Raw genomic sequence first — 12,115 nt, 5'->3', positions numbered from 1 at the left:
TAATTACTCAAAGTACTTCAAAAGACCAATGAAACTACATGAGTACTCTGTTATATCAACATTTAGTGGCCTGCTTGCCTTCTGCCACTCAGAAATTATCAGTCAAAGCTATATATTGACACGGAAATCAAATTAACTAATGACATTATAACAACAGACTCCTAAACAAAAAATTCAGAGTCTTGGGATGGATAAAGTTGGAAAATCAAGACTAGAATGTGGGATCTTAGGAAATTCCTCTGAAAGTAAGTAAATCATTATTTTTAATTCAGTGCTCAATCATTCAATTCTAAAATTTGTTAGGCACTATAAACATTGTCTTATTAGATTCTAAATAATCCCATTATCCCTCATTTTACAGGTGAAAAAAAAAACAGAAGGTAATGGAGCTCAAGATCACACACCCTTAGGAAATTACAGAACTAGAAATCAACATTCATCCCTCACCCCAGAATAATCCCTGAAATTTTAGATTAGGGATCATCTTCTCAATAAACATCAGAGAAGTTGGGTAAGGAGCAGGAGAATCCAAGGAAGAGCCCACAGTGGAGAGTGTGGGAGTGAGAAAGAGGTGAAGAATGAGAGACTGTGGACCATAAACCTTGCTGCACACAGGTCCTACTGGAAGAATCACATGGCTATTAAGATAACAGAATCCACTGTTCTCACTAAATCTTGCCCTCTCACCTGACCCAGATTCCCCAGGAAGACAGAGGTCTTGCCAAAGGCTGAAATTGCTTCTTTGTTTTCCAAACGAATTTTCCAGGTAGGCCCTATTGCTCTCCAAGATGGGAGCCTTTGGCCATCAAACTGACTATCCACTCAGAGCAAGAGAGATACCCACAACTGAGATCCTCTTAAATGTGTTATGGTTGAGGGCACAGGTAAGAGGAGAAAAGACAATTAGAGGAAGAAAACCCTCTAGACACTTATCCTCTGGAGTCATGGTTGTCATGGAGTATTTGTCCTGCTAATTTCATGCCCCACTTTGTCATGTCCCTTCTGGATCCATTCTGCACTTTCTCTATAGTCCAATCATGTTTTCATAATTATAGCTTTTCTATTAGAAACTTAAAAGTCTTTAGGGCTGGAAAGAACCTAGGGAACATCTAGTCCAACATCTTCAATTACCGGGTGAGGAACCTAAAGCCAGGGGAGCTAAAAGATTTGCTAAAGATGACACTGGTAAAATATTAGCTGGTATAAAATACCTTACTTAAAATAGATATGTGAACAATTCCCTGTGTATGAAGCACTTGCATTTTAATTATATACATACATACATACATTTTCTCAAATATGTGACCAGATCCAATCACCACAGGTGCCTGTGAGGCAGACATCGCATTATTTCCTATGCATAAGTGAGGAAATTGAGGCAATAAGTGACAATAATAAAACTAATTCATGACAGAGCCATGATTTATCAGGGCAACATCCTGGGACATTGGTAGCAACCAATCTGGGTACAATTCTGACCCTTCCACTTGGTGACTTGTGTGTGACCTTGAAGAAATTAACCTTTCCCAGACTCAGGATTATCATCAAATGGGGTGACAGTAGTAGCTACTTCATAGAGTAGGTCTTCACAGAGAGAAACAAACTGGATAATGCTTTTAAAGCACTTACCAGGGGGTATAGTACAAGCACACCTTCTGTTAATAGTAGTTGTACTTTCTATGTTCTGATTTGGAGTTCTTGCCAACAATTTATGCTGCGTTACTCATCCTTCACTAAAAATATCTACTTAGCATCATTCCCACAAACATTTTTGTCATTTGTTTCTAGTTGTTTAGAAATGAAACTCATCTACCCTGCCAGTTACTAGGGATACAGGGATGTTTTAGATAAGGTCCCATTCTTGGTTTGACCTATTTCAACTATTCTCACTTCTAGGGAGAAAGGGGTGGGTGAACAATGTGTTAATTATTTAACTCTTGCTGATAGGTTAGTATATATTCCCTGATAAGAACTGTAATAACTTAATCCTTAACAAGTTTTTTTTTACAAAACAAGTTCTTAAGAGAGTTTTAAAAGTATAACACCAAAAGTATGGAATGTGAGCACCATGGCCAAGTAATAGAGGACATACTTCTGGTCTATAAGAACCATGTATGTTCCACAAATCACATTTTATGAGATCCAAATGAATTGTTGCTCCACTGGGAAGAATGTGGCAGACATCTATGTGCCCAAAGGTTTTATCTGTAATATTTGCAATACAATTTCTCACCTGCCATCTTCATATGGTGACATCTTCATAAGAAAATCAAATCTATGTGATGTAACTGCATGAAGCAGAAAATATTGTATAAATAGTAATATAATATGCATTAAATTAGTCCATGAAGATATAAAAAATAATATCTCTTTAATATTATCTTTAAATTCTCTCGGCTGTACTCTGAGTCTCCACGGTACCCCAAGTCTGGTCGCTCTTCTGCTCCTTGGTCAACTTATTGTCCTAGAATCCCTGAGAGGCTCAGACCTCTGGGCCTTGGGCCCAACCACCCTATACACATCATAATAGCCAACATTTCTGAGATCCTGCAGGGTCCTGGGAAGCTATGTTCCATGTTTCCCCATGAAACATGTTCCAGGCTTGCTTTTACCCAGAAATGGATGACTCTTACTGCTTTATAGCCTCTGAGAATCTCCCCAACCTTGATTCTACTTTTCAAGTATAATTAACATACAGTGTTATTAGTTTCCAGCGTATGATATAATGAATGGCACAACCAGAAATCAAAGACGAAATCAAAAGATACATGGGGAAAAATGAAAATGAAAACACAACAGTCTAAAATCTTTGGGATGAAGCAAAAGCTTTTCTAAGAGAGAATTTTTTTTCAGGTTTTTTTTTTATTCATGAGACACAGAGAGAGAAAGGCAGAGACACAGGCAGAGGGAAAAGCAGGCTCCATGCAGGGAGCCTAACGTGGGACTTGATCCAGGATCATGCCCTGGACCGAAGGCAGGCGCCAAACCATTGAGCCACCCAGGGATCCCCTCTAAGAGAGAATATTATACTAATACAGGCCTACCTCAAGAAGCAAGAAAAATATACTACCTTGATTTTAAGTGTGCCTCTTCTTTCTTCCACTTTTTTCTCCCATCTCTTTTTCACAATTCACCTCACAAGGAGGCCCAAGGAGTAGGTTGTTTCCAAACTTTCAATGAATGCTTGTTAATATTTGGACTCTGAAGCATTCCTAACATCTAAGTGTAATAGGCAGCTTCCAAGATGGTCCCCAATGATCCTGGCCTTCTAGTGTTCACAGGTTTTTGTAGACTCCCTCCCATATCTAATAGGGCTAACTCATGTAACTTGCTAGTCTATTTTAGAAGTGGGTCCTCCAGGCTCAATCCAGCTTTAGAGGACTACAGCCCTAACCAACTATTTACTGGAGTGCAACCTCATGAGAGACATCAGAACCACATAACCAAGTTGACCCTGAATTCCTGATCCACAGAAACCATATAGTAAATATTTACATTTGAAGTCATGAAGTTTTGTAGTGATTTTTTGAGCAATAACAGGTACCTAATATACTATGAGGAGAGACCACTAATACTCAAAAGGAATTGCAGTTTTGTGATGTTGGTATATATCATAAAACTATCCCAGAATCAGGAATCTTTCATTTTTAACAACAGAAAAAAAGAACTGCAACTGGGCATAACAATAAAGTGAATCTATTAGCTCATAAAACTGAAGGAGTCAGAGAAAATTTGATCCATTAGCTCCAACAATATTACAAATGTCCAGTTTCTTCTCTTCTGTTTAATATGCCACATAAGGGTGCAGTATCTTCTTTTAAACACACAATATCTAGTTTAATCTGAGTGAACTAATTTTGGAGTTTTATTTTTTACATGGTCTTATGCTCCATTCATTGTCTTTTCACCATCTCAGTTCTTTTGTTGCTTATTTGTTTATTTTAGGCTGTCTTTTCACATTGCAGGGAGAAGCACTAAAGAGCAAGATTTGAGGCTTGGTGTTTATGACCAGAGACTGTCCTCTGTTGGGTTTCTTGCTAGGCAATCTGGGGGTCTCTTCTCAGTTACTCTAATGAACCTCTGCTATAACTATGGGCAGGTTTTTCTCTATACAGAATTCTCCAGTTTCCTGCCTAGGAAGGTAGAAACCTAGCTCGGAGTATTTTGAGAGTTGAGTAAGTGAATGGAGGTGTGCAGTGGAGGAAGAGTCTCCTTATGTAGATATTAGTAGTGAAAAAAACATAATGAAGAATCTTCACCATGTAGATATTATTTCATCCCTCTACTTTTATCATTCCCCCACAGATATATGTGATGGCCCTGGGCCCATATTTCTTGGTTCAATTCTCCAGAGAAGAAACATTCTTCTGATATCCTACTACAGGGAAAGAGGAATGATGGGGATGGTGGAGTTTCTTGTATGCAAGAGGAAAGGGATGGGTTGGTCTAGAAGTCTAGTTACCCTTAATAGATTTTCAATCAAATCTCCAGTTTTAAGCCCCACCCACTATACAGATGCCTAGTGCCTACAATTCTTGATGGTAGGAGGGCTGTGCAATTGAAATCAATTTGCTTCTTGGCTTTCCTGCCCCATCTACCCAGGACCGATAACTTCCTGTTTCTCTCTCTCTTTTTAAGATTTTATTTATTTGAAACGGAGAGCATTTGACAGAGAGAGCCCAAGCAGGGGAGGGGCAGAGGAAGAAGCAAATTCCTCACTAAGCAGGGAGCCCAACTCAGGGCTTGATCCCAGGACCCTGGGATCATGACCTGTGCTGAAGTCAGAAGCTTCACTGACTGAGCCACCCGCTTCCTGATTTCCTGAATCTGAGTTGGTTATTCCTCATATATCTACTTTCCAGGTTCCAGCTTCTGTTGTGCTCACTCCTGGTATTCATATTATAGTGATTTTATGGGTTAAAAAAAAACTTTTTTGTCATTTTAGGAAGGCTCTAAGGAGTAAAGGCAAATGTACAGATTCAGCTAATTATGTTTACCCACATATATCAGCTGTGTTTTCAAATTTCTTTTCTTTTTTTCTTTAGTAGACTCCACACCCAGCATGGAGCCAGTGCCAGGCTTGAGCTCACCACCCTGATATGAAGACCTGAGCTGAAAACAAGAGTCGGACACCACTGACTGAGCCAGCCAGGTGCCCCAAATTTCTTAAGCAATTTTGCATTTTTAGTAGTAGCAACTGACTATATACCATTGTTCATTGTATTTTCCCCAAGATTCAGATAATGTAATTTAAAAATTAATTTAATATTTGGTTTTACTGATATTTCCTTAGGTAAAAAATTGATTTAATTTCTCTTTATTACCTTTGAGGTGAAATTTTTGTTTATATGTTTATATATTTTTAATTATATTCATTTTTATCATAATTTCTATTCAGCACCTCTACTCATAAAAAGGTAATTAGCTTATACTGTTGTTTTACTAATGTCTACAACCTACTGTTACAACCACATTTTTTTAATGTCAGTGTTATAGGCCTTAATGTTAAGGCCTTATATCTGACTAACCAAAATATATAAATATATATGTATAGGGAAGATACGATAAAATCACATTTTGCTTTCACTCCAAAACTATAATTAGACCATAATTTTTAAAAAGTCAATATGTCAGAGTTGACCGAAAAACAGAAATTCTGTATCCCACACACAAGATCCAAAAGAAATCATTTCACTACGTTTTAACTGATTTGTAGAACAAGACCTAAGAATCTCAATTTTATTTGCACAGTGAGACCAATTCTTTCTAAAAGAAACAAGTAAATGTATGTTACTATCCAAGGCATGGATAAGCTAAGAGTATTTAATATGGTGTCACCTTGAGAATACAACCTTAACTGAATGCAAATGCAGTTAAAACTGGGTAAGAGTGGCCAGAAATCAACGTCTCACCTGTGACCACAGGACAGCGCCACTTTAATGGTGAAATAGAAATCCCCTGGCATCCTCTTGAGTTAGGCCAAATTTGAAGTCCCTAGCATTCCGATGAATGCCTCTCCTATATTAAAGTGTGATAAGACTCCCAAATGGAATAACGCAGTGGGAGGCAGGACAAAAAGAACCAAAAAAATTTGTACTAACATACTAAGGTTAACTGTCCAGACAATATTAAGCACATACAGTGTGCTAGGGATTATTCACATGGTGGAACATGGAGGGTCCTATTAATATAATAATTTAGCCGTGAGAAAGAAGGAATCTTGCCACTTGACATGACTTCATGGCTTGCTCACTCTTTCTCTCTCAAATAAATAAAATCTTTAAGAAAAGAAGACCAGTGTCTTCATCAAAGATGCTTAACTAGCTAATACTGGAAAATCTCATGCATGACCTTCTGTTGAAAACCTAACAGAGATGACAATATGAAAAACAATTCCAGAACCGTCATAGATCTGAAACCTACAGATGTGAAAAGTGTTAAACCTCTGGTTTACCTTCTGGCACAAAGAGGGAATGCAAGAAAAAAGTGGCATCTAACCAGACAGTACAGATAATACAGCAAATCATAAAGAGTATCTGCAACAGGATGCATGAAATGAGTAAAGGAAAGATTGGACAGGTAAATGCCCTGAGATGCAGGACTTCTCAGAACCTACATCTTTTTGATAAGGTTCATGGACAACTCTCAGCTGTAACTCAGTCACAGGACTTATTTCCAATTGTATTCTAGACTGAGGGTTGAATGGAAGAATAAGAGGATTCCTGCCAGGATTCTTGCTTAGCTTTGGGGTGCTCAAAAATGATCTGTGAGTTTCAGTGAATGTCTAATATAGGGATTCCTCCCTCTGGTCCATGTACATCAATAATTTTGTTCCTTAAGCATGTCTTAAGATGAAAACCACCCAGCCTTCCTTTGCATAAGAAAGAGGTTTTATTAGAACAAGAATATTTCATACAATATCAATGTGATATTTTTACACATGCGAATTTTTCTACATATGTTGCATTTAAGTCCCATCTGACACCTGACACTATTTCAGAAAAATTTTGTTTTCAGAGAGAGAAATGAAGCCTGTTTTTCCATGGGGTTTCCCTGGGTCCACGATGCCTGCCTATTTCTAGAGTGTGATCCCACCAAAGTGGGAGGTTGGTCTGTCTTTCATCTAGGATGGCAACACTGAAGGAAGATGGTATGATATCCATTCGATAGAAGTTCTGAGCCATGAGTACAAGAGCATATTACGGCTATTTCTTTACTTGGGGGAAGGTGGGGAATTTCATCCTCGGACAGATGCACAGAAGTATTGCACATAGAATATCTTGGCCAGCATTAGATGGGAAAAGAAAAGCATGAGAAGAGTGAGGATGGAATAAAAGCAGCAAAGGTCACATAGCAACAGTTGGTATATCTTCCCCAGTTGTTTAGGAAATGTTACAGACAAGGAGACCCACCAAGAATTCAAGGATGGTCATCACAGATCAGGCCTATAGGAGAATGCAGGAACACATGGTATATCTTCATATATGCAAGGCATTTAGGCTTTCCCTGATCAGTTGTAGGTCAGAGAGATCCAAATCAGTTATCTGGACATGCAGGGAAATTAATTGCAAGTGTTTCCTCATTTGTGTAGATGATCACAGAATAGGTAAGCTCTGGGTTTCTCTAGATTTATGATTAGAAACATGAAACTATTAATCTTTCCAGAAAAAAATTTAAATCTCATCAGAACCCATTTAATGGGAACACCTGGGTGACTCAGTGGTTAAGTATCGGCCTTTGGCTAGGTCGTGATCCCAGGGTCCTGGGATTGAGTCCTGCTTGGGCTCCCCATAGGGAGCCTGCTTCTCCCTCTGCCTCGTCTCTGCCTCTCTTCTGTGTCTCTATGAATAAATAAAGGAAATCTTTAAAAAAAAAAAAGAACCCATTTAATGCATCAGTCACTAATTCCTAAGTATGTAAATGAGTGAGAAAGAGAGCATTTAATCATATATATCTACCAAAAAATTAGGGGAATGTGGGTGGTATATATGGACAATAACCAGGTTTCTGAAAACTCTAAAAATTAAACCACAAAATCAGATCATGTTCAATAAAATGTGTAACGGAGGTATTTTAGAGACCAAAATGTTTCTTACAACCAAAGAAGGAAAATCTGTCTATTAATTCATCTGTGAATGTAGTGATTAGATGGGAAGATGGTCACTTAGAAGAGAGGAAGACAAATACTTGGGGAGAGAAAGTGTCAGTGCCCTGGCCCAGTGCCTCAGCCTGTCTGGACTCTGCAGTTGAGGACACCAGACACTGACACACATTGCCCACTTTCTCTCCAAATAGACTTTCAATTGTAATTTGTTTTTCGATGTGGTTTCCTCAGCAAGTCAGAGAATCGTGCCACTAGCACAAATACAAGCTTGGCAGTTTTATTCTTCCATGAAAACTAAAAATGGCATCTGGCTTATGCCGTTAGCTATTCTGAGCTTGGTAACTTCAGTCCATCTGAAAAAAATCTTCAGAGGTTGTGAAGATGAGTGAAACACCCTGGATTGTCCTAATTTTACTAAAGTGAATTCCTCTCCAGCTAGCTAGCTACCCACCTCCCCAGGACAGCTGTACCGTTTTTTCCTTCAAAGAACTATAAAATATATGATTCTTTTAGCGTCAAGGTTATTGTTTAATGTATATATATTTATATGCCCCATAATAAATGCAGTTATTTAGGACATTTTATTTAAGATGTGGCTTACTATAAATCCCAGATCACTTTTGCTTTATTCAAGTCTCATGACCAAACCCCACCATATGCACTATATTTAACAATTATTAACGAGCATTACTTTCCTTTTGGGAGTTGGATAAACTAAAAAGGTATATTATATTTTCTCAATGCAAGGAGAAAATTTCTACTAGCAGTGAACATGTATATGGTTGAACAAGACATATTTTCCCAAAGTTCTTATGTCCAAAATGTGTGTTCCATAATATATAGAAATGATAATAGACCAATGACAGCTCCATGTAAGTCCAAAGCATAAAGCATATTTTCCTTTATTTGTTTGTTAGTTTGTTTTGTTTCTATGACTTTTGGCATTAGGAGAATTTAGGATTAGCTACCAAAGGGAAATTGAAAGATAAGAGGGCAGTGAACTGGAATACAGATAAGGAAATGCGGACGGGAAAAACTGGCTAGAGGAAAGGCGGGGTGTCCAGGTAGCTGATAGAGTTGGCATAATTGTAGCATTTCCATGTGCGGCCACTTCTGTGAATGTAAATTCTTTCTATTTTCCTAATGACTCTTAGGTGAGAGGAACAGGCATGTCTTTTTATTGAAACGATTATGTCCCAGGTTGAGTGGCTATCCCAAAGCTACCTAATTTGCCTCTTTTTGAACATTAACCTGGATTTCTCTTGATTTATATGAAATTGACTAGTAATATGAGCTAACATTCATTAAGTAGTATATAACAAGCACTAAGCTAAGCTCTTTTCATGCATATTCTCACTTAATGGTTGTATCAATTCCATGAGGTAAATACAAGTATTACCCTCATTGTACAAGTGAGAAAAATGGAACTTGTAAGTAACTTCCAAAGAGGCAGACATGAGATTAATAACTGCAGCTCTGATAACTTAAAAACAGCTAATGAATACTCTTCAACAGCTTTTGCTGTAGTCTCTGCCAACCCACTTTCCAATGCATCAAAGATATTACAAAGATCATATGTTTTTTTACCAAACTAAGGAAATGTCTTCTATTTCTTTGTCAAATGGTGATAAATATATAATAATAATAATAATAATAATAATAATACTCACTTCTTGAACATTTGCTATTCACCAGCACTATTCTCAGTGCTTGTATATATTGAGTCATTTAATTTTTCACAAAAAGCCTATGTGAGAATTACTATTATTATCAATCCTATTTTACAGATAAGGCATTAAAGCACACAGAGCCCAAATAACTTGTCCAAGGACACACAGGTAGATACTTTATTTATTCCTTTGTGGCCAACCAAGAGCAGTCAAAGTTGAATAAAAGTATGCCAGTTGTTTACTGCTGGTTCAAGGACTTATAACAAGTTCTATGATAGTAGGGAAGAGAAAAAAATTACTCTCTTCAATTCTAGGCTAACTTCCATTCTAGAACTTATCACAAGATTGGTGAAAACATAGAAACTTTCCCCCAAATGAAGATACACTCCTCTTCTATAGATTCCTGAGAAACTTTGACAATTGACTAGAGAGCAGTTACTTCAGATTAAATGACAAATTCCTGGTTTTATTTAAATCATTGTAGAGACTCTTTTGTGCAGCTGATTGAATTAGCCATAATATTGTTTAGTAATTAAGGCCCTAATCAGAAGTTTTTGATCTCTTTCTTGCCTTAACATATTTAAAGAGTCAGTACTCTCCCCTCATCAGTCACAGTGGCTCACTGAGAGTTAGATTACCAAATAGGAGAGGGTATCTGCCTTGTGATGCTCATGTGATTAGAAATTCATAAAGGGAAAAGCAACTGTTTTTTAGAAAAAGTGTCCCCTCCTCAGGTTATTATGCTATATATTCTTACCTATCTTAAAAAACACTATCCTGAATCCTAGACTACCTTTTTTTTTTTTCAATGTCTTCTTCCTACAGACACAAACTCTACTTTGTTGTTCCTGGTCATTCAGTCTTTGTCATGGTGAAGTTTTCCACTAAGTTGAGCATTTATAATCTCAGTATATGCAATGCTATTCATTCTAGAAACCAATAATAGCCAAACTGTTTTCTAGATAACCAATAAGTAAACTAGTTAGGGGAATATTGGAAAGGGGAGAAAAGTCTAGTCAACACAAATCATTGTGTAGATCAACTAGTCCAAAACTGCATGAAAATCTGCACAACTAACCCATCTCACAGCCTCTTTGTAAACATTACCTCAGGATCAGAAAAACGAAGGCCCGTGAGAAAGCACGTGATCCTTCTGCATAGCTTCCTTCATGGCATTTTTAATCTCTTTATTCCTAAAACTATAGATGATAGGATTCACCATAGGGATCACCAGAGCATAGAATATGGACACCACCTTGTCCCGGTTTAGGGAGTAGCTAGAACTAGGTCGCATGTACATAAAGAGACCAGAACCATAGAAAAGAATCACAGAAGTCAGGTGAGAGGCACAGGTGCTGAAGGCTTTGGTCTTACCTTTAGCTGAGCTGGTCTTTAGGACAGCAGCAACAATATAACCATAAGAGATGAGGATCACAAGGACAGATACCATTCCAACAACAACACCCACAATGAAGTTCACCACCTGGCTGGTAAAGATATCAGAGCATGATAGAACCAGAACGGGAGGAAGGTCACAGAAGAAGTGGTCAATCATGTTGGGCCCACAGAAATCATGCTTGTAGACAGAGTATGTTTCAATCAAAGAACTGAGGAATCCACCTGCATAGGCACCAACCACCATCTTTAAACAAAGGGTGTGGGAAATGAGGGCTGTGTAGAGCAATGGGTTGCAGATTGCAGCATAGCGGTCATATGCCATGGCTGCCAAAAGAAAGCATTCAGTCAGCCCCATTCCACAGAACACAAAGTACTGAGTGGCACAGCCAACAAAGGAAATGGTTTTCTGCCCTGTGATGATGTCAGAGAGCATCTTGGGAGTTGTGGAGGACACATAGCAGATATCTAGGAAGGATAGGTTACTGAGGAAGAAGTACATGGGCGTGTGCAGGTGGCAGTCCATCCTGATGAGGACAATGAGACTCAGGTTCCAGGCTAGTGTCAAGAGATAAATCCCCAGAAACAACTCGAAAAGGAAAAGCTTCATTTGAGGATGATCTGAAAATCCCAGGAGGATGAATTTCATCACAATTATGTTGTTCTTTCCTGCAGCCATAGACCTACTTCCTGCATTAAGGAAGAAACAATCCTGTGATCTGTTAGATTGTGTTTGTTATTATGAGTGGATATTTCCTGGAAAATCATATAAACAATTAACACCAAGTCAACATCACAGCCACCTGCTAGCTGTTTCTTCTTCTTCGAGGAAGTCTGCCCATGATAATCTCCTGGCACTATTTAAAATCTCTATGCTATACATCTTGTTGATTAGAAGAAGGTCTCTCTAATGGAGTAAAGAGTAACTGGTAGCCAATAATCGGAG

The 12,115-nt window shown here is 38.1% G+C and overlaps 1 protein-coding gene across 1 annotated transcript; it reads right to left on the bottom strand.

Moving 5' to 3' along the window:
• Positions 1-10,888: 10,888 nt before the first annotated feature.
• LOC129494409 (olfactory receptor 5A2-like) lies at positions 10,889-11,848 on the bottom strand. The gene has a single exon (XM_055301302.1). It carries the CDS (start codon positions 11,846-11,848, stop codon positions 10,889-10,891), a length of 960 nt encoding a protein of 319 aa, XP_055157277.1.
• Positions 11,849-12,115: the final 267 nt, after the last annotated feature.

The sequence above is a fragment of the Nyctereutes procyonoides genome, unplaced genomic scaffold (genome assembly GCF_905146905.1).
Source record: "Nyctereutes procyonoides isolate TBG_1078 unplaced genomic scaffold, NYPRO_anot_genome, whole genome shotgun sequence".
In the NCBI taxonomy this organism is placed as follows: domain Eukaryota; kingdom Metazoa; phylum Chordata; class Mammalia; order Carnivora; family Canidae; genus Nyctereutes; species Nyctereutes procyonoides.
Note: the sequence above shows the minus strand (reverse complement) of the source record. Positions and strands in the feature narration are given on the sequence as shown.